The sequence below is a fragment of the Hydra vulgaris genome, chromosome 02 (assembly GCF_038396675.1).
Source record: "Hydra vulgaris chromosome 02, alternate assembly HydraT2T_AEP".
Lineage (NCBI taxonomy): Eukaryota > Metazoa > Cnidaria > Hydrozoa > Anthoathecata > Hydridae > Hydra > Hydra vulgaris.
The window spans coordinates 36111635-36137500 of NC_088921.1; the positions used below are offsets into that span (position 1 = coordinate 36111635).

A 25866-nucleotide genomic window follows, 5' to 3' on the forward strand; every position below is an offset into this window, starting at 1 on the left:
TTTAAAATAACAAAATATAAATGTTAATAACAAAAAGTAGCAATAATAGAAATTAATAAAATTGTCAGCAATAAGAAAATTATATTTACAAATGTATGAAGAAGACAAAGAACATTAAGAAAGAATTTTTAAATATTTTATTTAGTTTCTTTAGAATAATATTTTGTAATCTTTAAGCTAACTTATAAATCAATAAACAATAAACCAAAACATACAAATTTTTATAAACACTTGAGAAACTTTAATGTTTGCTTTTACATTTAATTTTATATTGTTTTTACCAATTCAAACAAATTATAATTATAATGAATTCTGTTGAGTTTATTTTTGATATTAGTTTTTTTGCATAAACTATTTGAACTTCTGTTTCAAAAAAGAAACATTGCAAATAACTTAAACCAAACTCAATGAATAGCATTCCAATATTTTTCACATTCCAAATTCTCTTTAAAAGATTTATACGCTAAGAAGTTGTCATCTCATGCATCGCTCAAAGTACACACTTCCAATATATCCCCCTCTCATCGTTCTTTGTACATTTTGTTCAAAAAGACGACGATTTTGCCGTAATACCTCTGCCGCATCTAAAGTTTTAAAAAGTAAGTAAAAATGCTAAATTAATAAGAATACTTTTTTCTAACTCTTTTGTCTTTTATTACTATATAATATTATTACTTTGATGCTTAAAAAAAATCAAAAAGTTTTAAATCAAAGCATTTATACTTAATTAACTTAATTAACAAAATTTATCAATTTATAATTAATAAATTAATAATTAATAATAATAAATTATTATAATTTATTAAAATTTAAACTTAATTATATTAGAATTAGTTTAATTATTATTTTAACATTAAGAAAAAAAAAAAAAAATTACTAAAGAAAAAAATGAATATACCTTTGTTTAGTGGGTCGTCAGGATTTGGTTCCTTAAAAAAGAAAAAATATAATACTATATACTTGCTTTCTTTAAAGTAAAGCTTTGACACACACACACACACACACACACATATATATATATATATATATATATATATATATATATATATATATATATATATATATATATATATATATATATATATATATATATATATATATATACCTTGGCAGAAATGGCGGATGATCAGCTTCACCCACCTCGGCACCCATGTAAATCAGTTTACACAGATAAAATAATGCCCATGCAAAACACAATTATTTTTTTAACAGCAAAATATATTATTTTTTTTCAAGTTGAGTCATATTTTACTTGCATAAACAAAAATAGAAAAAAACATCTAGCGCATTAAAAGTAAAATATCGCTTAAATATGTATTACATAATTATGCGATAATAAATAAATAAAAATATTTGTTCATTATTATGCTTTTGGGACCTAAAAAAGTTTGTTATTAAGGATTAACCATTTTTAAAAAACTGTAAAAAAATATAAACAACAACAACAACAAAGAATCATAGAGCTTTTAAAAAGCTATTTAAATGTTTAGTTTTATATTTTCAATTAAAAACTTTTTAAAATGAAAATTCAACCAACTAAGCATACTAATTTTTCTAAAAAAAAAAAAAAGAAAGAATGCAATTTTTTTATGGTTGAGTTTTAAACTTAGAATGTAAAATATGACTTAATCAAAGCATAGATATCCGCATATTTAATAACTTAATAACTTTTTTGTAAACAATTATAAAAAAATTTTCTCACTTGGAGCTATTTCATATTTGAAATCCTAAAAAAACACCCTCAGTTGATGTATGTACAGTCTGCAGCGGTGAAAGTTATATTAGTCAAGGTATGTACACTAGCCACTAGCCTTAAAGCTACATCAATCAACTCATGTACATTTTGTATATAAATAAAAATAAAAGAAAGTAATTTAAAAGTTGTCATTGTAAGATAATGAGTTTGGTGGTCAGTGAATACTGAACTTACATGCTGCAAGCTGCTTAACTTGAGCTTTGCTTGAGAACATGACACGATGCCACATTTTAGCAGCTCTATCCTTGTATTCGTTTCAAAAATTTTCTTTAAATAAAGCTTGGCTTTAATGCAGCATGATACAAAAGAAGATTTAAGTTCTTGGCAAGGAATCAAGGATTTAGTTCTTCAAATATTATTCTAGGAGAAGTTAACTATGAATCAAAATGCCCCTTGCCTAGGGGCACCAGGGCTTCCTGGTGGAGTTAAGGATGGATGGTATCTTAACTAAAATACTCATCTTGGATGAATGTTGACTGCATTCAGCTACTGTTTTGCAAAAAGCCTTCTTCACTCAATCATTTTTCTTTTTATTATCCTTTCTAAGATTGCATTTTTTTTGATGTTGTTTCTGATTGAATATTCTATTCTTTTTGATATTTGGTCATCTTTAATTTTAACTATGCGATTATTAACATTCATCCTAGAATCCAGGCTAAGTAAGAAATTATGAGCTTGAAATCTGTATATCTTTCACAGCTAAATAGCCTATCATATTATCAGTTTTTGAAATGGTTTTTTTTAAATCTTCTTTGAAATGGTTTTTTTTAAATCTTCTACACTAATTTCCTGGATTGATGCTATCTACTGACTTGATGCACTAAATGATATCATGAACAGTTGTTGTGCAGCAATCATTTGTTCAGATTTGCCATTTTCTTATTCATCTCAAAATTTGTTCTTTTGTGCATTTAACAAGTGATGTTGTAGCCATACTCTAAGATAACAATGATTGAATTTCACATGATTTTAATGTATATAGAGAATATATTTTCTTATTGGTTAATAACTACGCAACCACCCACATAGCACATATGTAACACCTATGTAGTACATTTTTGTTTAGTGTGTTGTCAACACTCTTTTTACAGAACTATAATAATTGAGTGGTCTTTTTAGCCATAACTGTAGTTATAAAACAAAGCTTTTTTAAAATATTTGAGTTTGAATTACACTGCATTCAAGGTTTGGTTATCCTTTTAAAGATTTTAGCTTCAATTTTTTTAAAATACCATACAAAAAAAATGCAATAAATACATACCAAGAAGAGATATTGTATACCATATACAATCGCATTTATAGTTAATACTGGTTTCCAATCCTCCCTTAAAAATGTAGTTCATATAATAGTTTAATAATAGGTGGTTCACTTTAACACATAAGTATCCTAATAATAAACTATATAAATTTTTAACTTATGCAATCATTTAAAACACACATTATCATGTATAACATGCGCAATTGTGTAAAACACACTTAATCATGTACTTCCTTAACCTCATAAGCAAGCCAGCTAACATACCTTACACACATATATGCACAAAACTACTATCACAAATAAAAGGATAACACATCTTTCATGTACACGCTTCTTACATAAACAAATTAAAATAATTTACAAACATTATAAACACATATGCATTAATATGCACCCATTACCTTAGTAAGTTTACACACCTAAGTTATACATACATGCATAAATACACACACACAATCTCACACAAACAAGCTAACATAGTTTAACACCTTACAAATATATATGAACTAGGGTTGTTATTGATCAAATTTTTTCTGTTTGATTAAAATCTCACAACAAATGCACTTATTTATTAAGATAATTTCTATAATTTTAACTTACACAAAACAACTCAAGCATTGGAAAATCATATAAAAACCTCACATACAACTTATATTCAATCCACATTAATTGACTGATTAATCATTAATTTCGCTAATATGTGTGTATCTATATACACCCCTTTATGCAAACAAGATAGCATACTTTACATACATGTATTAACACTCTTTTCCAATAAAAACATAACTTGTGTTACCATACATACCTTGTGTTATCATACATATCTTGTGTTATCATACATACCTTAGTATATTAAGACAAACATTCCCTTCAAGATCTATATTTGGATGATAAACCTTTAAAGAAAATTATTAGGTAATAAAATTTAAAAAAAACTTGTCTACAGTTTGATTTAAATCCTAAACAATAAACCCTCAGTCAATGTATGTACACCTCACTACCATTAAAGCTACATCAGTCAATCTATTTACATTTTGTATAAAAATAAAAGTGTAGAAAAGTTGTCATTGTAAAAGGAAAAGTCTGATAAAAAATGCTTAACACAGGCCTTCACGTAAGAGGCGTGCGGTTGCACGACTTATATGACTACGCAAAAAATACTTTGTTTTGACAACTTGGCTGCAGTTCTTTGCAAGTTTTAATCATTAGTGCTTTTAAAAAAGGCGTTTAAAAAAAAGCAAACTTAAATTAAAATAAATAATCCATAAACTGAAAAGAGAATAAAATCTAAAAAAAATAATTAAACTAATTTAACAAAAATTAAACAAAAAAAAATAAAAATGTTAAAGAAATAAATAGTAGAAAAACCAGAAAAAATTAAAACATTATTTGATGTAAATTTAATTGTGAGCGAAAGTTAAAAAAATTTATCACAGCTCTATCAATTTTTATCATTCCCTCCCATGAATAAATAGGCTAATACAAGAGCAGATCCATAGTGAGAGGGAGGGTCATGAAGGGGTCTGCCTTTCCCCTCTCCCCCTCCCAGATTTTTTATTTATTTTTTTAGAAACCGATATATTTAACACAGCAGGATGTTTAAAAATGTAAGTAAATTAGACTGCTTAAAAGTGTCATGAAATTTAATAAAATTTTGTGATGCAAATTTTAAATTTTCAATAGCGTTACTTTTAAATAAAATAACTAAGTACACTATTGAAGGATGTAATAATGTTTTAGCATGTTTTTTGCATGCGCTTACAAAAGCATGCAAAATTTTACTTAAAATGAATTCTTTTGCAATTACTTCAAATAAAACCGTGCTTAAACATTATGATGGTTTACTTTTATTGAAGAAAGCGATCATAATGTTTAAGCATGGTTTCTTTTAAGTAATTAGCAATTGCATTATAAATTAAATTTTGCATGCTTGATTTAATTATAATTTTCTTATTTTCCTTAAAGTGAAGTAATGAAGAAATTCAATAAAGATACATAAGTCAACCTTCATTAAAAAAACGATATGCCGCACCCTGGGATAGTTTAAAATAGTTCGCAGATGTGATTATTTCAAGATTATTTTCATTAGTAATGTAAATAATTTTTTTATTAGAAATTATATTTCCATGATAAAACCGTTTGTAATGATTTTTTGATAGCTTCTGTACTCATTTTGTCTTAAACTCTAATCTGAATATTTTTTTCAATGATCGCCTTTTATTACATTGCAATAAAGTACTCTGGAAATTTTGTAGCAGTTTAATTGTAACTATGGAATCAATTAAATTAAAAATCGCATTTATGTTTGCTCTGTTTTTTTTAGTGCAATTTTTAATAGCGCCAATTGTCAAAACTTGCAAAGAGCCATGGCCACGTAGTCAAAAGAAAGTATTATATGCGTAGTCATATTAGGCATGTGACCACACGCCTCTAATGCAAAGGCCTGCTAACATCTCTTGTCATGGATGTATCTTTGTTACTTTTATTATTGCCTGTATTTCATATTTAAATATTATATTAAAGAATTTTTTAGTCTAACTGGTTATACATTTTATTTTATATAATGATATACAATTAATAAAATAAAACAAATTATAAACTTATTTACAACTTATTAAAGCTTATTAGATTTATTACAATAATCTAATATTACTTTTTTTTTTAATTTTAAGTTATTTTCTGATTTAAAATTTAAAATTTTTAGTTATTTCTAAATCTGTAATGCAAAATAAGCTAATGTAGATCTTACCATTGTTTCACACTTTACTTTAGGAGGCTCATGTGGATAGTTAGGTCCAATCTATACAATCAACATATACTTATTATATACTATATATATATATATATATATATATATATATATATATATATATATATATATATATATATATATATAATTATATATATATATATATATATATATAATTATATTTATTTATATATATATATATATATTTATATCTATATATCTATCTATCTATCTATCTATCTATATATATATATATATATATATATATATATATATATATATTATATATATATATATATATATATATATATATATATATATATATATATATATATATATATATATATATATATATATATATATATATATATATATATATATATATATATATTAATAGACACACCCACACTCACTCACTCACTCACTCACTCACACACACACACACTTTTGCATGGTAGTCTTCACATAAAATGTATGTACACTTTACATAATAATAAGTCTTTAATAATTTTGATATTAAAAGGTTGTTTTAATATCAAACATATTGCAGTAGCAAAATAGATAGACTTTCAACTGGTGAATAATAAAAAAAAATAGAGACTTCGTATCGCCATGTGACAGATCTGTCACAAACTTATTTAATGCTCACAAAATCCAGTGCAAGCGTTTTAATTCAAACAAATCATTGCAACTGTTACATACTGTTCTATGAAAATTAGTTACATTTTAAATTTCAAAAAACAAAAAAATGTGTTTACTTATTTAATAAAAATTACCAAGTATACTTCATAAAATATTTTTTGGAAATATTGTGATACGAAGGGTTAAAATATGGAACACCCACAAGTTTTATTGAATTTAGTTTAATTTATTATAAACTTAACTCCTTTTCATTATATATACTGTGTTTAGAACGTTGCAAATTTGTAGAAAGTTGCAAATTTGTAGAAAATGACATCAAAACTTAAACGAAAAAGAATTTATAAATTTTATCTAGCACATCGATCTTACAGAAAAAAGTTCTCCCTAGACCACTTTAAAATAGAAAATATACTTAAACAAACCATCTCGGTCATAATCTAACATGCTGAAAATCTGATTAAAGAGTTAAAGTAGTTTTGTTGCCAGAAAAATAAATTAAAAAAAAAATTTTAATTTCAAAAGTTATTTAATATCAAAATTGCTATTTAACTTTCTTGCCCCCCTCATGCAGAGAACGAATCTCACCCTACCCCTTAAATGCTGTTGTTGCTTATTGAAAATAATTTTAAAATTGCATATTGCAAGGAAAGTTCTTTTAACTAGCATTATATTTGACTAAAATGAACAACCCAAACAAGTTGCTCATCTTAAAGCTATCAAGGTTTAGATAAGATTTTTTACTTATCACTTCAAGTACTAACAAAGTCACCAATAACAAATAGTACATTAACAGTCACAACAAGCTTCTTAAACATTAACCAACTGTGAAATACATTTGAAAATATATAACTACATGACTAAGAAAAATATGATAAATCAAAACTTACTTTGAAAGTGAATACAAATATACCATTTTTATAAAATCCCTGTAAAATAAATTATAAATTATAGAACAATAGTAGAAAATATATTTTTAAACACAACAAAAATATCAAAATATAAAATAGCATTTAAACATAAATATACAGGCCCCAGCAGGAGTAAATGAGGGCATGAGCAGTGAAACGCCCATATAAAACTGACTTGGCAGGCAATATGAGCTGCCCGTGCTGACAGTGCTTGAGCAAGCAATCAAAACCTTCAAAAAATCTTTTTTGATTTTTAGATAAAAAGCTTTATTGAGAAAATAAAATAACTAAATGAATGAATGATAATTGATTGTTTTAGTAATAATTTTGTTAGTAACACTGTAACATTTTGTATAATAAAAAGATCAGCAACAAAAAAATCATCAGCAATGGTTGTTTTTTACTTATATTTATTTATTCAAGCATCTGGACATTTTTTAAAATAAATTGTGTGTATATATATATATATATATATATATATATATATATATATATATATATATATATATATATATATATATATATATATAACTTATAAAAAAGATATTTCTTTTATTCGAAAATCAATGTATACTTACTTACGCAGATAAAACATCAAATTTATATAAATTATCAAAAGACGAATACAATAAGTTGTTAATGAATGCTACTACATCCAATTATAAAAAAACCAACCCTATAATAAAAGATCACATTAATAAAGAAGGAAAAACTATTCTGAAGAATCATGTTTTAAACAAAATCAATATAAACAGTTCTTCTAATTGTTTCATTACATTAAAAGACCATAAACCTAATTTTTTAAATCTTACTGTTCGTCTAATTAACCCAGCTAAGAATGAAGTTGGTAGAATAAGTAAACATAATTTATCAGATATTAACACCAATATAAGAAAAATTTTGCAATTAAATCAGTGGAATAGTACTCAAAATGTAATAAATTGGTTCAAAAACATCTATGACAAACATTTTTATAAATTCCTTATTTTCAGCATTGTTGACTTTTACCCTTCTATTAATGAAAATTAAATAAAAAATCTGATTTTGGATTATTTAGAGATGATGGCTTAGCTGTGTTTAAAAATGCAAGTGGTCCAAAAATGGAAAAAATTAAGAAGCATTTTACTTAAACATTTAAACAAAACAACCTCTGCATTTCCATTCAATCTAATATGAAAATTGTTAATTACCTTGATGTTACATTTAATCTTAATAACTACACTTTTCAACCTTACCATAAACCTGATAATACATTAAATTATATCCATGCTAGTTCCAACCATCCACCAAGCATTTTAAAACAATTACCAAACTCAATTGAACATAGATTAACTTCCAATTCTTCAAGCAAAAAAATTTTCAAAAAGACTGCTCCCATTTAAAAAGTCGCATTAGAAAAGTCTGGATTTCACACTAATCTCCAATATCATTCAAATCTAAATCCTTTTAATACTAACAAACGAAAAAGAAAAAAGATATGGTTTAATCCTCCTTTCAGTAAAAATGTGATAACAAAAATTAGACACCTTTTCTAAAACTTAATTGACTTGCATTTTTCATTACATCATAAACTCCACAAAATTTTCAACAGAAACACAATAAAAATTAGTTACATGCCAAATATTCGATCAATTATTAATTCACACAACCAACAAATTTTGTGCAACAAACTTGAGCTAATGATATAAATTGCAACTGCATTAAAAAAACTGCATGCCCATTAAATAACCAATGTCTATCAGAAAATGTTGTATATAAAGCCACTTTAGCATCACCTAATCCCAGTCTTACGGAAAAATCTTACATCGGTATTAGTGAAAATGCATTCAAGCAGATTTGCAAACCACCTTAAATCATTTAATGCAACCAGGTATAGGAATGATACAGAACTTTTCAAGGAAATCTGGAAACATAAATACGCAGGTAACATGCCTGTAATTAAGTGGAACATAATTAAAAGATGCAATTCTTATAATCCATCTACAAAAAAGTGTAACCTTTGCATCAATGAAAAATACATTATTATTACTTTTGATAGTCGATTACTACTTAACAAAAAAAGTGAATTGGTTTCTGCTTGTAGGCATAAGAAAAAATTTTTACTATCTAACTTTGGTCTGGCGATTAGCAAATATCAGATCATGTATACTTGACGTCAGATGCCAATGCAACGCTAAACTTGTATTTTTTATAACGGTTTTTATTTTATATTTGAATAATATGGCTGATGATTGCCGAATAGCATGAAACTTTAAGTTCCATTATAAAGTTGTATTTTTTAAATTAAAATTGTTTGTATATTTAAATTATTTCAATATATATATATATATATATATATATATATATATATATATATATATATATATATATATATATATATATATATATATATATATATATATTTATATATATATATATATATATATATATATATATATATATATATATATATATATATACATATATATATATATATATATATATATATATATATATATATATATATATATACATATATATATATATATATATACATATATATATATATATATATACATATATATATATATATATATATATATATATATATATATATATATATATATATATATATACATATATATATATATATATATATATATATACATATATATATATATATATATATATATATATATAAATATATATATATATATATATATATATATATATATATATATATATATATATATATATATATATATATATATATATATATATATATATATATATGTATATATATTAGAGAGTCCCAAAAAACAATATTTTTGCAGAGACCCCCTTATATGCAGAATATGCAGAGACCCCCTTAATGTGTTCTATCTAATACAAAAACACTAGATTTAAAATTTTTTTGAATAAAAAATATTTTAAGGGGTCCTTTAAGACCCTCAAATATTTAATGGGTCCCTAATATTTTCAAAAAATATTATTTTTCAAATTATTATATAATTTTGCTTCATTTTAGAATCCGTTTGACATACTTTTAAAAAACTTTTTTTTTGAAAATATTAGGGACCCATTAAATATTCGAGGGTCTTGAGGAACCCCTTAAAATATTTTTTATTCAAAAAAATTTTTAATCTAGTGTTTTTGTATTATATAGAACACATTAAGGGGGTCTCTGCATATATTTTTCAAAAATGTTGTTTTTTGGGACACCCTAATATATATATATATATATATATATATATATATATATATATATATATATATATATATATATATATATATATATATATATATATATATATATATATATATATTTAGTTTTGAAAGAAAAAAAAAAAGTTTAACATACTTAAAAGTGAACATGCAAATGGAAAAGATATTGCAAAAAAAAAAAAATGGAAAAGATATTCAAAACTAAATAAAAAACAGCGTTTTTCTAAAGAGGAATACGAAAAAATATATCCAAGTGATCCTATCCCACCTCGAATGTATGGAGTAATAAAAGCTCATAAACCAGAAAAATCGTACCCTATGAGAATAATTATTTCTACCATTGGCACAACAAACCACGGAATATCAGAATTCCTAGTTAAGATAATACAACCAGTCTTAAATGAAAATCCGACACGATTAAAAAACTCTTTTGACTTTATAAAAAAAGCTGAAAATTGGAATGTCGCCAACAATGATATTTAAGTGTCTTATGATGTTGTAAACTTGTACCCGTCAATTCCGTTAAAAGAAGATTTTAGAACAACTAAGCAACAATTTATCATATAAAAACTTAACAAAACTAAGTATACCTGAAATAAAGCAACTCATAGAACTTTGCTTATATCAATGTTATTTTCATTGGAACAATGAGATTCACGTAATGGAAAACTCAGGACCAATCGGACTTTCTTTCATGGTTGTTCTCGCGGAATCTTTTTTACAATTCCATGAAAATAATGCAATTAAAATGGCTTTGACAAAAAATCCTGCACTTAATCTAAAATCATTTTTAAGATACATTGACGATAGTCATGCAAGATTTCCTAACATCAAACAAGCAAAACAGTTCCAAGATATTTTAAATCAGCAACATCCTGCAATACAATACACAATTGAAGTTGAAAACGAAACAAAAACGCTTAACTTTCTTGATATAACCATTACAAATAACACACTAGGAAAATATGAGTACAAAGTTTATTGAAAAGAGGCAATCACTTACATTCAAATTAAACCGCATTCAAATCACGATCCAAATATTTTAACAGCTATATTTAAAGGTTTTCTCCACAGAGCTTACTCCATCTGTAGTAAACATCATTTGCAAAACGAAATAAATTTTTTAATTGACATTTATTGAAAATGGGTACAATGAAAAGCTATTGAGGAATATTACACACCAATTCCATGAAAAAAGACAAAATAAAAACATCCATCAGAATGCAACAATCTTCCTGTAGTGTCTTTACCTTGGGTACCAGGCCTTTCACCAAAACTTCGAAAAATATTCCGAAAAGCAGGGTACAGAGCAGTATTTAAATCAAACCCAAATTTAAGATCTTTATTAACATCAAAAAACAAAACAAAACTACCAAGTAACAGCCAACCTGGAACGTATATAATAAAATACAACTGCTCCAAAGTTTACATAGGTGAAACAAAAATGCAGGTAAGTACGCGGATGCATCAACATCAGAAGAGCATTAATGAAAACAAGCCTAATCAATCTGCATTAGCATTTCATAAAACCTTTTGCAAAGAAAATATTATTTGGGAAAAAACAAGAACGTTAAAGGTAGAAAATAAAAAGTTTGAAAGAAAATTTAGAGAGGCGTTAGAAATACAAAATAACATGTGCTCTGCGCGATACGGCAGAATTAACCTTGATGAAGGCCAATATGTCAAAACTATGTTTTGGACGCCATTTTTAAAATTTAAAAATCAAAAGAAGCCATTCAACCGCTGACATCAATAGTAACAATTTTATATAAACTATAACGATTAAAAATTATTGTAATATTTTACAAGCCGATGATGCTGGTATCTATAACCCAGCAAAAATTTCTTATATAACAATATTATTTGTATTGAGAGAAACTGTATTTCTTGATGTTTTAAAATAATATATAATATACTCTCATACAAGATGTCATCTTTCAAATATATATATATATATATATATATATATATATATATATATATATATATATATATATATATATATATATATATATATATATATACATATATATATATTTATGTTACATATATTATCTTATTATTATTTTTTTTTTAATTTCAATTCACCTCACCGAGGCCATGAAGGCCACTACAGTTGAGGGAGGCTACTTTTCTTTTGGTTACAACCCTCTCTCAACTCTATAACTTAGATTATAATCATTTTTAACTTTTAAATTATACTATAAGCGGTAAGATAAAAAAGTAATTAATTTTATAAAAAGTTACATTAACTTTTGAATGACATTTATGTAAAAATATTTGTTACAAAAGTTTGAATGGCAATTATGTTTGATATAAGCGCTATCTAAATAATAAATTTAAATAATAAATTTAAATAATAAATTTAAATAATAAATTTTTTCATTAGTAAATATTTACTAATGAAAAAAATTCAAATAAAATTAAAAGTTTATTTATTTTTTATTATATTTTAATGATTGATTTTTTTAGGTTTGAAGCAAAGATCATAAAAACATAATTTAATTCTGATAAAAAAGTATATGATTTAATTTAAAACTAATTTAATAAAAATATATAATTTTATTCTGATAAAATAATATATAATTTATCAAAATATTATATTTAAGTTAATTAAAATTAAAGTTAATGCTTGGGTTTAACTTAACTGCCAAATCTATTTTAAAATAATACTAAATGTTGTTCAATTTTTAAATTTTATTTGTTCTTAAAACAAAACCAGCTTATTTTTATCGCATTTGTTTTTTCGGTTTTCCTTCCTAAACACTTTTTTTTTAACACAAAATTAAATTTTAAATTAATGGCTGCATCAAAAGTTTGCACAAAACATAAGTTAAACTGTTTTTTTATGACCCAAGTTAAACCGCAGCGATTATTTTTAATTAACGATATATTCAGCGATGTAATTTTAATAATAAACTAATAAACTTTAAATAAATATAGTAAATAAATTAATATATTTTTTTAATTTCCTACTCGCTTACTTGTTAATTTTTTTTTAAATAAATCTTTTTAAAATCATTTGTAGTTGAAAAGTCACAATTTTTGCATATTTTCAATATGCAACTAGCAAGTTTATTTTTAGCAACCATTTACATATACAAATTTTATTTATCTTAAAAAGTGAAATGAAGCCAGGAAACAAAAGAAATATATATATTACACATATTTAATTGTGTAGCAAAAGAAATATATGTATGCATACTTAATGGATATTGGGTGGACACGGAAAAATCCAGTCAACTTTTAATTGAGATTTCTCTAAAACCATTAATGCTTTTTATTTCAATTTTTTTATACTAAATGTGTTTACATTATTTAGGGTTTCAACTTATTTTAAGGGGCTTGATGGTCTGTTTGGCAAGAGATCAAATTTTATAACAGGTTGATGCCATCATTTTGCAGATTTTTTCTTTTTTCACCTTATTGGTGGCATTAACCCACTTTTTTTGGAAGCCCTTTTCATTTTTTGTTACTCCACCAGTCTTCTAAAGAACTCCTTTAACAATTGCTCAAAAATCTTCAATTTTGCATTCTTCAGAACAATTTGGAGGATTCACATCTTTAGGAACAATTTTCACGTTATTATCTTTGCACCACTGTTGAACTTTTTTAGAATAGTGAAAAACAGCAAGATCTGGCCAAAAGAGACATTGGTATTTTTGGTATAACTCGTTTTGAGGTAATTAATATTATTGCAGTAATTTAAATAAGTTGACATCTTTAAAAAATAAAAAAAATAAAGAGAATTTTATGAAGTTAAATATTGCATTAAGCTAACGCATTAAGCATTTTTTATTTAAAACAAGGCCTGATATATATATATATATATATATATATATATATATATATATATATATATATATATATATATACATATATACATATATACATATATACATATATATATATATATATATATATTTATATACATATACATACATATACATACATATATATATATATATACATACATATATATACATATATATATACATACATACATATATATACATACATACATATATACATGCATATATATACATATATATATTTACATATATATGTATAATATATATATATATATATATACATATATATATATATATATATATTTAAATATATATATATATATATATATATATATATATATATAAATATATATATATATATATATATAAATAAATATATATATACATATATATATATATATATATATATATATATATATATATATATATATATATATATATATATATATATATATATATATATATATATATACCTGATTGAAGCTGAGTGGACCACTATAATAGAAAACTTTTTTTCTTTTTTTCTATTTGTTCTTGTCAAGAAAACAAAAGCATTTTTTATAAATGGTTAAATATTATTCCTAATATACGAATATATGCTAATACTAATTAGAAATATAATTAACAAACTATAAATTATATACCTCATCAGGTTGTATGGTCAGTTTAAAATTAAGCAAATCATCCGGATCAGCAAATTCTGTTTGACAAGTCCTAGGTAACTGCAGTTCTGACAAGTCTAAAAAAAGTTCCAAATTTAATAAAATTAAAATTTATACAACTTATACAATAAAATTTAAAACTAAAACTTTTTTATTATATTTTGTATTCTATTTTTATTAGATTTCCATTTTTAAAGTTTTTACAAAATAATTTTAACAATAAATAAATTTGACTGAAAACAAAAAGGTTGATTTATAAACTATTTACACTCTTTATACTTTAAAGAAACTTTGGATATTACTATTTGAGATATTTTCGTGAACATGTTTTAGCTATATTTTTTTCATAGTATACTTATACTTTATCTATGATTATTTAATGATAAAACTTCCATATTAGAAATTGTGCATTAATAATTTAACAGCTTAAAGACATGCTTTAAAATGTATATAAGCAAAGTAACGAGTTTAGGGTGTTGCATATACACAATTATTATATTTATTATATAAGTGTTAATAATATATAGGGTATAACAAACATTTTAAAATTAAGGAAAAAATGATTTCTTGAAAATATATTCAGGTTACACAAAGCCTTGCATATGCAAACCTCATTGCATATTCAAACTTATTATTTAATGTGTAAAATTTAAACTATTTATCTTAACTAAAAATTAAGTATGTTTACATTGCTAGCATAATACATGGGTAGGCTGACCAGATTTTTTTAAAAGAAAAAGAATATATTTCCTAAACATATAAGCCGCAAAAAGGATTTTTGTGATGAAATTTTTAGATCAGATTTTTTTGATGGAAATTAAATTATATTTTATCTGTTAATGTAAATATATTTAAAAAAATTGTTTAAAAATGCAGGTAAAATCATGTAAAGTCAATATAATCTGTTAATACAATATTTATTATATGACTATTTTAAAGATACTTTTTGCTTTTTACACTTTTTGTAACTTATTTTTATTTTCTTAAATTTCTTCATAAAATTATTTGCATGTAAGACCAATTTTCAAATGGCATATGTCTTCAGCCCAGTATTGACAGACAAAGCTAAACAAATATTTAGATCCATCATTAGTTCATATTACAGTCAGGGATGTGGAATCCAAAACAGACTCCGGCTTTATATCTCTATTTTTTACCTAAGCCCTCTAGTAGTTGATCTTTATAAAATAAACTGCTTATAAAGATTAAAGACTTTTTAAATAAATAATAAATTGTAAAAAATGCTTTCTTGTTGTTAAAAATTAAACTCAAACTATTATTATAAATTTTTTATATAGTAGTAAAAAAATTATTTAAATCTAATATTATTATTAATTTTTTAACTTTATTTCAAATATAGCATAGCATTTCAGGAACATTTTGAAGAAAATGTAATTTTCCAGGACATTCCGGGTCATTCAAGAATACCTATAAAAATGGACAATGTCCTTCAAGGACATTTCAAAACAATAGCCAGCATGCAATACTATCCTATTTTAAAAGAAAGGTAAAACCTTTTAAAAAGCTAAATACATATATTTCAACATATAAAAAATATTTATTATAAATAATAGTAATAAAAACAGGAGTATTTTTTTAAAACAAAAAAATAAATTATGAGTCATCTTTAGTCATTACTTAAATTTTTCAAAACCAAATATTTTCTACTAAAGATTCTAATTCTATCAAATGGTTGAAAACTTTTAGTTTTTTGTTATTATTTATTTATTTATTTTTTACCTTTTTGAACCCTTAACTGTGCTGCAGAAGCTCTTTTTCCACCTCCAGGCCCACGATTTGGATCTGTTTGTTGATTTTTTAGCGAAAATAACTTAATCATTTTAAATTTTGAACCAGTCGACTATACTAATTTTTATAAAATTTAAAACTTTCATAAATAGTACTTTATAAAAGTACTATATAATTTTTTTTTAAATATGTACATAATACGTAAGTTGCAATGGCAGAAATATAGACAACATACTAATATTTCCGGACCGTATTTGGTAAAATTACAGAAGATTCCGTATTAAAAATACAATAAAATAAAGCTGATGTTTGGCAGCGTAAACAAAAAGTTTTTATGGATAAGACACCAACGACCTGTACTTTGTTTTAGTAATCTTAATTAATCCTAAACTTGTATTAAAAAATAGTACTTAATTGACATTTAAAAAATAATAATATTGAGCTTAAATTTAATTATTTATGCTTTTTTCTTATTTTCAAATTATTTACGTTAAAAGTTATTAACATATCTTAATACTCACATTAAAATTATTGTCGAAGAGGCGAATGTAAAATTTGGTCATTTCCATTATAGTATAATATATACTATTAAACAATGGAAAAGACAAGCAACTATAGATTGATAAACTTTAAAAAATCTAATACATGAAAAATATTGTATACAGTTCAAAATTAGTACAAAATGCTATTGGCAATGGTACAACGTAATGATGGTGGTACATAGAGTAATAATGTTTGATGTTTTTTTACATAATAGCTTATACTAATAGTTTATAAAAATAATAACAATAATAAAAATTATTATTATTATCATTACAGTAATTGGGTTGTTGAAACTTGTGTTATTTTTCTTGTTATTTCTCAGAAACTATATGGTATGCTGGGGCAATGTATATGGGGTAATGTGAGTCTAATTGATCATTTTTTTTTAGAAAAGCAATTTTAGATAAAAAGGTTTTTTTTTTTTGTCTCCATTTTCTTTATGATAAAAACTTTTTTTTAAATTAAGAAAATTTTAAAATAAAGTAATTCCTAAATATTTTTTATTAAAAAAGTGCATACATTTAAGTAAAGATTTTTATTAAAAATATTAAACTTTAAAAAATATTTATCGTCTCTACAGAGACAATACTATACAGTCTTTATAAAGACTGGTGCAATTGGTGGTTCGTATATCAACCATTTTTATCAATTACGACAAATTCAAATTTGCTGTTCGGGTTTTTTTTTTATTGCGCAAATATATTATAATACATGTCTGCAATAAAAAAAACCGAACGACAAATTCAAATTTGTTGTTGGGTTTTGTTGTTTTTTTTGTCGTTATTGACAAAAGTAGGTAATATACAAACCGCCAAATGCGCCAGTATAATTTAAATTTTTTTGTAAACAAGCATTATTTTTAAGGACTTACATAAATTTTACAAATATTTCAATTATTTTAAAATAAATTTATATAGCATTATTTTCTGTAGTATTAGGCGTACATACATTCATTGAAATTAGGAATGAACGAAATTAAATGTACATAAAGATGTACGTAAAGAGAAGAGTTTTAATCATAATCAAAGTCTTTAATATATTATAATAGTTAAGTGATATTATAATAATATATACAAATACTATAATGTATGTATCTTTGTGTGTCTTTACACAGGTCAAAGAATTTTTTTAGTTCAAGTTCAACTTCAAAATTCAAGTTGTTATTTCCAGTATAAAGCTTTGAGTTATGACGAAAAACTGTGAGCTATAGATTAAATAAAGTACGCCAACTGTTTTGGTAAGTGAGGCTTTTATTAATTAATTACGTCTAAGCTGACGCATAGACAAAAGTAAAAATAATTCGTGCAGTGGCTCAGAGACGTGTACGTTCCCACCATTAAAAAAATTCTAGCTAATTAATTTAATACTTAATTTAATCAACTATTTATTCAATTAAATAAATCTAATAAGATTTATTTGATAGTTATATTATTCGCTAATTCATTGCCATATTAATTATGCAAACATTGCTTGGGGTAGCACTTATAAAAGTAAACTTAAACTTCTCTATCGGCAACAGAAACATGTAGCACGCCTTATAAATTTCAAGGACCGTTTTGCTCACGCCAAGCCTCTTTTATATGATATGAAAGCATTCAATATATATGAGTTAAATGATTTTAATATTCTTTGTTTTATGTATTAATGCAAGACCCACCTATCACCCGTTTCTTTTCGTAACTTGTATTTACAAAGAGATAGAAATAAATATATTTTAAGGAACGATAATTTAATTGGACAACCATTTTCTCAAACTAATATTGCAAAAAATTTTTATTTCATTTCGCGGACCATTTTTATGGAATAGTATAGTTCTAAATACTTCTAAAGATTTTTCTCAAGAATGTAATTTTGATTCTTTTAAACAAAAAGTAATCGTTTAACAAAAGTTCTGATTGAACAGTTTTTATTTACTAACAAGATTGATGTATTTCTTGCGTAAAAAATCAACCTGGAAAAGATGCAAAATTAGAAGACATTTGACGGAACCATCTTTGGTTTTTAAAAAAACTTTAAAAATACGATGGCATGTCGGTTTCATCAATTTGATTGCAGCGAACCCAGTGGTTTTAGATATGCAAAGCGTTGAGTTGAAAGTGTTTTATCCTGAGTTGCTGCGAAGTGAATATTAAAAAGTAAATACTTAAAAAAAAACTTATAAAAACGAAATGACTTATAAAAACTACAAAAATGTATTCGAAAAAACAAAAAGAAACTCTGAAAAGCTTTATTATGCAAAGCTATTAGACAAAGCATGCGGAAACACCAAAAAACTTGAAATGTAATTAAAGAAGTAATTGGCAAAAATAATTATGCGAGAAACACTTTGCCAAAAAAAATAGCAGTTGATGAAAAAAATATTTATGATAAATCAATTATTGCTGAAAAAATAAACAGTTTTTTTATTAATGCTGGTCCAAATTTGGCATCAAAAATTCCTCTGAATTCAACTTCATTTGAGTCTTATTTAAAAAATTACGATAAAGTTATGGATGAACCTAATCTTAAATTAATTGAATTGCGAACGGCCTTTTATAATCTTAAAACTAACAAAACTGCTGGATTTGATAAAATTAACGTTAATGTTGTAAAATCTGTTAATAATATAATCGAACCTCTTTTGTTTCACATCTTTAATCTTTCTTTTAAAACAGGTATTGTCCCGGAAAAATTAAAAATTGAACGAATCACACCGGTTTTTAAGACTGACAATGACTCTATTATTTCTAATTATAGACGTATATCTATATTACCGTGTTTCTCAAAACTGCTTGAAAGAATAATGTACAATAGGCTATTTAATTATTTATCAGAAAACAATATGTTGTACTCAAAACAATTTGGTTTTAAAAAAAAATGCTCCACTGAACATGCAGTGCTTGAAATAGTCAATCAAATAACAAACACATTAGGAGTTTTCATTGATCAGTCAAAGACTTTTGATACTGTATACCATAACATACTAATAAAAAAACTTGAATATTATGAATTAAAAAATAATAACTTACTTTGGTTCAAAAGCCATTTGACCAATAGAATGCAATTCATCCAATATGTGCAAAAACAAACAATTCCATATGCTGTAACTTGTGGTGTCCCATAGAGCTCTATTTTAGGACCCTTATTATTCTTAGTATATATAAATGATTTAAATTTGAGCAGCCGTGGCGCAGTGGTTAGAGTTCTGGCTCAGAACCCAGAGGTCCGAGATTCGATGCAAGCTCCAGCCATATAAGTGACATTGGTACGGAAGGAGGCCTGAACTTCTTGTTAAATGCTCTCCCGCGGTGCTCTGTGATATGACCGTAAGGACTTCTGGGAGCACCTAAAATAACTACAAAAAAAAAAAAAATTAGCAACACACTTCTTAAATTGTATTCTTTTTGCAGATGACTCCAATCTTTTTTATTCCCACAGAGATATTAAAACACTTTTTGAAACTGCTAACGAAAAGTTGGGTAAAGTTAATGAATGGTTTATAAGTAATAAACTCTCTAAATGTGGATAAAACCAAATTTATTTTATTTCATAAAGTAAATAAATTAGAAAATATTCCCATTAAACGGCCAAATTTAATAATCAATAACGCTAACATTAAAAGAGAAACTTCAGTTAACTTTTTGGGCTTAATATTAGATGAACATTTACGTTAGAGTGATCATATAAAAAGCATTGAAAAATAGTTATCAAAAAATATTGCCATGATATATAGGGCTAAACCATTTCTAAATAATAAATCTTTAAAAAGTTATATTTTTCTTTCATTCTTATTTGGTTTATTGTAATATTGCATGGGCAAGTACAAATCATACAAAATTAAAAAAATTGTACAGTAAACAAAAACATGCCTGCAGAATATTATTTGGAGCTGATAAAATTGTACCATGCCAGCCTCTTCTGCGTATACTGGGCGCATTAAATATTTATAAAATAAACTTACATCAAGTTTTAATGTTTATGTGTAAAACAAAAATGGGACTATCTCCTAAAATATTTCAGTCCTATTTTGAAAAAGTAGTGCACACATACCCGACAAAATTTTCAAATAATAACTACATTGTCCCTAAATATAATTCAAAACAAATTACATATTCAATTCAATATCATGGACCTTATTTGTGGAAAAAGTTTCCTAATATTGCAAATACGAAAAAAGTTAGTATACATCAGTTTAAAAATGAATCGAAACAGGTGTTATTACTTAAGGATTTTAACATATCCGATTTTAAATGCCTCTTTTAAACTAAAGTTCAATTATATAAAATATGTCTCAGAATTTATCAACTTTTATTATTATTTTTTTTTTTTGTTTGTTTATTTTTTTTGTTTGTTTGTTTTTTCATTATTTTCAGTTATGGTGTTTCCTCTAATCTTAAAAGTTTTTGCTGAAATCTTAGTTCTTGAACATTTTACTTTTTAACTATTAATGAATTGTTATTTATTTTACTTTTAATTAAATTGGTTTTATAATATACATATATAAAACGGTTTTTTTTAAATTAAGTACTCTTTTATTTTGAATTTTTTGTTCTTTATTTAAATATTAGTTTATTACAAATTGTTATAAATTTTATTTTCATATTTTTCAATAAATACTTTGAATAATATACGTAGATAGTGTGGCTCTTGTAAATACGCGCTCTTTAATTAATTAATTTATTTTTTGTTTTTCTTTTTTACTTTTCTTTCAGTTTTTCTTGTTTACTTGATTATTACTCTTAACATGAATATTGTTCTTGAAGTATTTCTTAAACTGATTGTTATTTATTTTTACATTTATAATTTTTAATAAATAGTTTGTAAAGTATAAATATATTATACGGCTATTGTAAATACGTACGATTGGGGTTCAGTTATAAGACAAAATAATGTCTTCTACTTGCCCCGCCAGTGTTTTTATTTATAAACTTTTAAATTGTGAAAGTTATTAAACGGCGAAATAAATAAAAAAATAAAAAAAGTGATGCTTAGACAGCTAAAAGTTTGGAAGAGGAAGAAAAGAATAATCCAAAGAAAATTTAAAATGTGTTGTTGAAAGTAAACATTTTTTTAGCATATCTAAAACGTTTTGCGTATTTTGTAAAATTGTCAGATAAAACGTTACGGCTGGCGTTTGCTGTTGGATTCCCAGAAGCAGTGTCTTGGAGATTTCTAGCTAAAAAGGAGACCACTGAAGTAATGTTTCCAAAGGTTAGGACCACTCTGAATCGCGTTGGTACAAATATCGCCGCTGCCACTACCTGCTGAAACAATGTTAGAAAAGTGTTGCCTAAGTCCGTAGTATATTATAACTGTCAGGGGGTAAATTACATTGCAAAAAATTGTGTAGTATCCAAGTAAAATAATGTATGTTTCCAATGTAATGGACTTGGGCATATGGCGACAAATTGTACCATTTTTTGATCAGGAGAACAAGTGGTGTGCACCAACTCGCTCTCAAGAAGGTATAGATAAAGTGCACTAGTTGTCATTCAAATGAATGTTGATGGTAGAACCTTAAAAGCTATTTTAGATAGTGGATGTTTAAAAACGATGGTTTTTCTAAAACAAGTTTTTGATAACAGACCTGTCTGTCATCAAAAAATATTTTTATAAAAATGATCGTGATGTCGAGCAACTTATAGGTGACGGCATTTGGGAGCAAAGTTAAAAAAAGGTTAGAACGACAACAGTTTCTCTTGCGGTTGATAGGGTCCGCGTGCAAAATCAAGTTCTAGTGGCAAGCTTTTGGCCCTTTGGAGCAGACGTAATGCTTGGAATGAGCTCAATACAGTTGGAGAAACCATCTTTCCGTCAGTAGATGTATGTCTTATAGGGAATATGTGTGTGCATGTATGTGCAGTAGAAAATGAAAAAAAAAACACAAGTTAAAATCAAGAAGCAAGACCATAAAGCAGATAATCCAAACATAAAAAATACGGATAATCTATACTAAATAACAATACTTTGAGATTATAAAAATACGGATGACCGTATACTAAGCTACCTTATTTTGATAATCTCAAAATACAGTAGCTCAGTATATGGTTCCAGAAGACGTTAAGCAAGAGTAGAGAACTACGAGTACTAAGAGTAGAGTGAGAACTACGAGAGCGGATAAAACAAGAATGGTTATTGAAATATGATGAACGTATAATGACCGCGCAAAGCGTTTCTTGAGCTGAAATCGGATGATGCATTTGTAACCGTATCAAACGGTAATGTTTTAGAACAAACCGTTTTGTTTGACGCGGTTTTGGATTTAATGTTGCACCGATCATTATAACGCCATCGTTGAAGAAGATAAGAAAGTGAAGAAGAGAACATCAACATACGCTGATAAAATTTTCGGTTTAAAAAGTAAAGACAGTGAAAAGCAGCCGTAGCGCAGTGGTTAGCACGCTTGCTTTAGAAGCTAGAGATCCGTGATTCAAAGCCACCTCTGGGCAAGTTTTAAAACATTAGTAAGGAACGAAGCGTGAACTTCTTTTCAAGTGCTCTTTCCTGGTGCTCTGTGATAAGACCGTAAGGACTTCTTGGGGCACCTCAAAATAAATAAACAAACAAATAAAAGATTGGTTTTGATAAAACATAAGAGTTCGGATTGACGGTGAAGAAAGTTGGAGGAAACCAATGTGGTTGAGAGGATACCAAACGGGTGAAATTCTGCAGAAGTTATTAAGAACAACGGTGTTTTCTATTTGTGGACAATTTGTTTGCCCTTTACCGGTGTGATGTTGGTTGCGTATTTTTTGTAGTTTGGTTAAGTTGAAATCAGTTTCTTTTCCAAATAGATGAAATGATGAGATTCATGCTAAAGGAGTGAAATGTGTGTTAAAGGAAATACTAAAAATTTTGGAAAAAGTGATTTTGCTCACTTTTTCCAAAATTTATAAATATTGAAAATATATTAACAAATTATTTACAATTACTTACAAGATATTTACAAGAAAAATTCTTATAAAATTTCTAGAATTTTTTTCTTAAAATTGTTATGTAGTTAAAACAAGCAAAAACAACAACTAAATTAAAATACTTATAAAAGTTATGTTTTTTAATGCAGATATAAAAACCAAAGCGCTAAAATTTTAGAATACAAGAGTGAATAACAAACAAAAAATAAAAACAAAAACTTAAAATATGAAGACAATAAATAAATTTGGTATTTTATACAAATTTAGAGCAATAATCTTAAATAATACATAGTGGTTATTTTTATTTTTCATATTTTTTTACATGTTAAATTATCTTTCCAATCGTAAAAAAATTATGTAAATCTGAAGCCCTGGCCTCCAAAATTGACCACACGCTGTAATCCATCGGGTTGAGATCCGGCGAGTAGAGCGGCCATTCCGAAGACGCGATGAAGTCCGGAAAATGGGTCCGACACCAGTATTGAGTTGTTTTCGCCTTGTGAGCTGGGGCAGAGTCCTGTTGGAACGTCCAATTTACATCGCCGAAGTGCTGTTGGGCCCACAGAAGTACCACAGTCTCGAGAATGTTGCGTTGGTAGACTTCTTGGTTGATTTTGACGAAAACGAGGGGGGTCTTACCGCTAGCGCAAATTCCGCCCCAGACCATGACGGACTGCGAATTTTGGCGGTGTTCGACAATGGCCGACGTGCCGGGAGCCTCAGCGGACCAGCTCCTGCCATTTTGGTGGTTGTGCGTCTGCTCGACAGTGAACTGCTTCTCGTCCGTGAATAAGATGCGCTCCCATCACTGAGCAGCGGCCCGACGCTTGAGTTGGCGACATTTCTGGAGCCGCACACGTTTGTTTTCATCGGTAAGCAATTAAACTTTTTGGAGCTTGTGTAGGTATGAGGTTAAGCTCCCCTTTTGCCATTTGTCGCACCGATTCACGTTTCATTCAGTTTCACGGGCAATTTTTCGCATGGAGACCCTCGAATTTCGCTTGACTCGCTTCCTGATGATCTGGCGGTTGGCGGACGTGTTGACGGTGCGTCTTCTACCACTTCTTGGACGACGACCATTGTAGCCGAGCTCCTTGAAACAATTGACGGCCTTGGACACATTTTGCTTAGACACATTAAGCAAGCGAACAATATCACATTGACGCATTCCTTTATGAAACAACTCCAAAATTGCACTACGTTTATTTGACATTCTAAAAATATAATATATTTTAGAGGTAGCAAACTAAGAACATATATATACTAAACATAAAAGCATGGAGAATCCGAAAACCAATATAATAAATAAGATATAAATTATAATTTATGTAAGCTAGTTTGGCAAAACATATGTAAAAATTGTCTTTTTCCAAACTTTTAAACTGTTTATAATTAACAAGTTGGTATAAAGATGCAGTAACGAGCATAGAACAACCTCTGCCTCAGCTTAAAATTTATACTTTGCATATTTTAAGTACTTTACCAGTAGTCTGGTGCAATTGCATATAAACTTTGTATCGAGCATGCTTTATAGAACACGGACATTATATTTGATGAGAAACACATTTAGAAATCTTGCAAAATTGCTCACATGCAAATTCAAGTGAAATATTTCAAGAGTTTATACATACAAAACACTTTTTATAGTAGCAAAAATATTCATAGCATGACAACTTATTTTGTTCTTTTT

General features: G+C 25.9%; 1 protein-coding gene across 1 annotated transcript; it reads right to left on the minus strand.

Annotated features, from left to right (window-relative positions):
- Positions 1–202: 202 nt before the first annotated feature.
- LOC105843532 (NEDD8-conjugating enzyme Ubc12) lies at positions 203–17015 on the minus strand. Its single transcript, XM_065790742.1, has 8 exons — positions 16732–17015; positions 14974–15068; positions 7293–7331; positions 5764–5814; positions 3858–3910; positions 3018–3081; positions 899–929; positions 203–584 (listed from the first exon to the last, which is right to left on the minus strand). Exons 1-8 carry the CDS (start codon positions 16829–16831, stop codon positions 475–477), a joined length of 543 nt encoding a protein of 180 aa, XP_065646814.1. The 5' UTR covers positions 16832–17015; the 3' UTR covers positions 203–474.
- Between the last annotated feature and the right edge of the window lie 8851 nt (positions 17016–25866).

Excerpts from the sequence above, each read along its gene's own strand:
- LOC105843532 (XM_065790742.1), bottom strand. The coding sequence starts at position 16,831 with ATGATTAAGTTATTTTCGCTAAAAAATCAACAAACAGATCCAAATCGT. Across the intron at positions 5,815-7,292 it reads TATTTGTATTCACTTTCAAA|ATTGGACCTAACTATCCACA; the intron begins GTAAGTTTTGAT and ends TTGATTGTATAG. Across the intron at positions 3,082-3,857 it reads GTTTGTCTTAATATACTAAG|GGAGGATTGGAAACCAGTAT; the intron begins GTATGTATGATA and ends TACATTTTTAAG.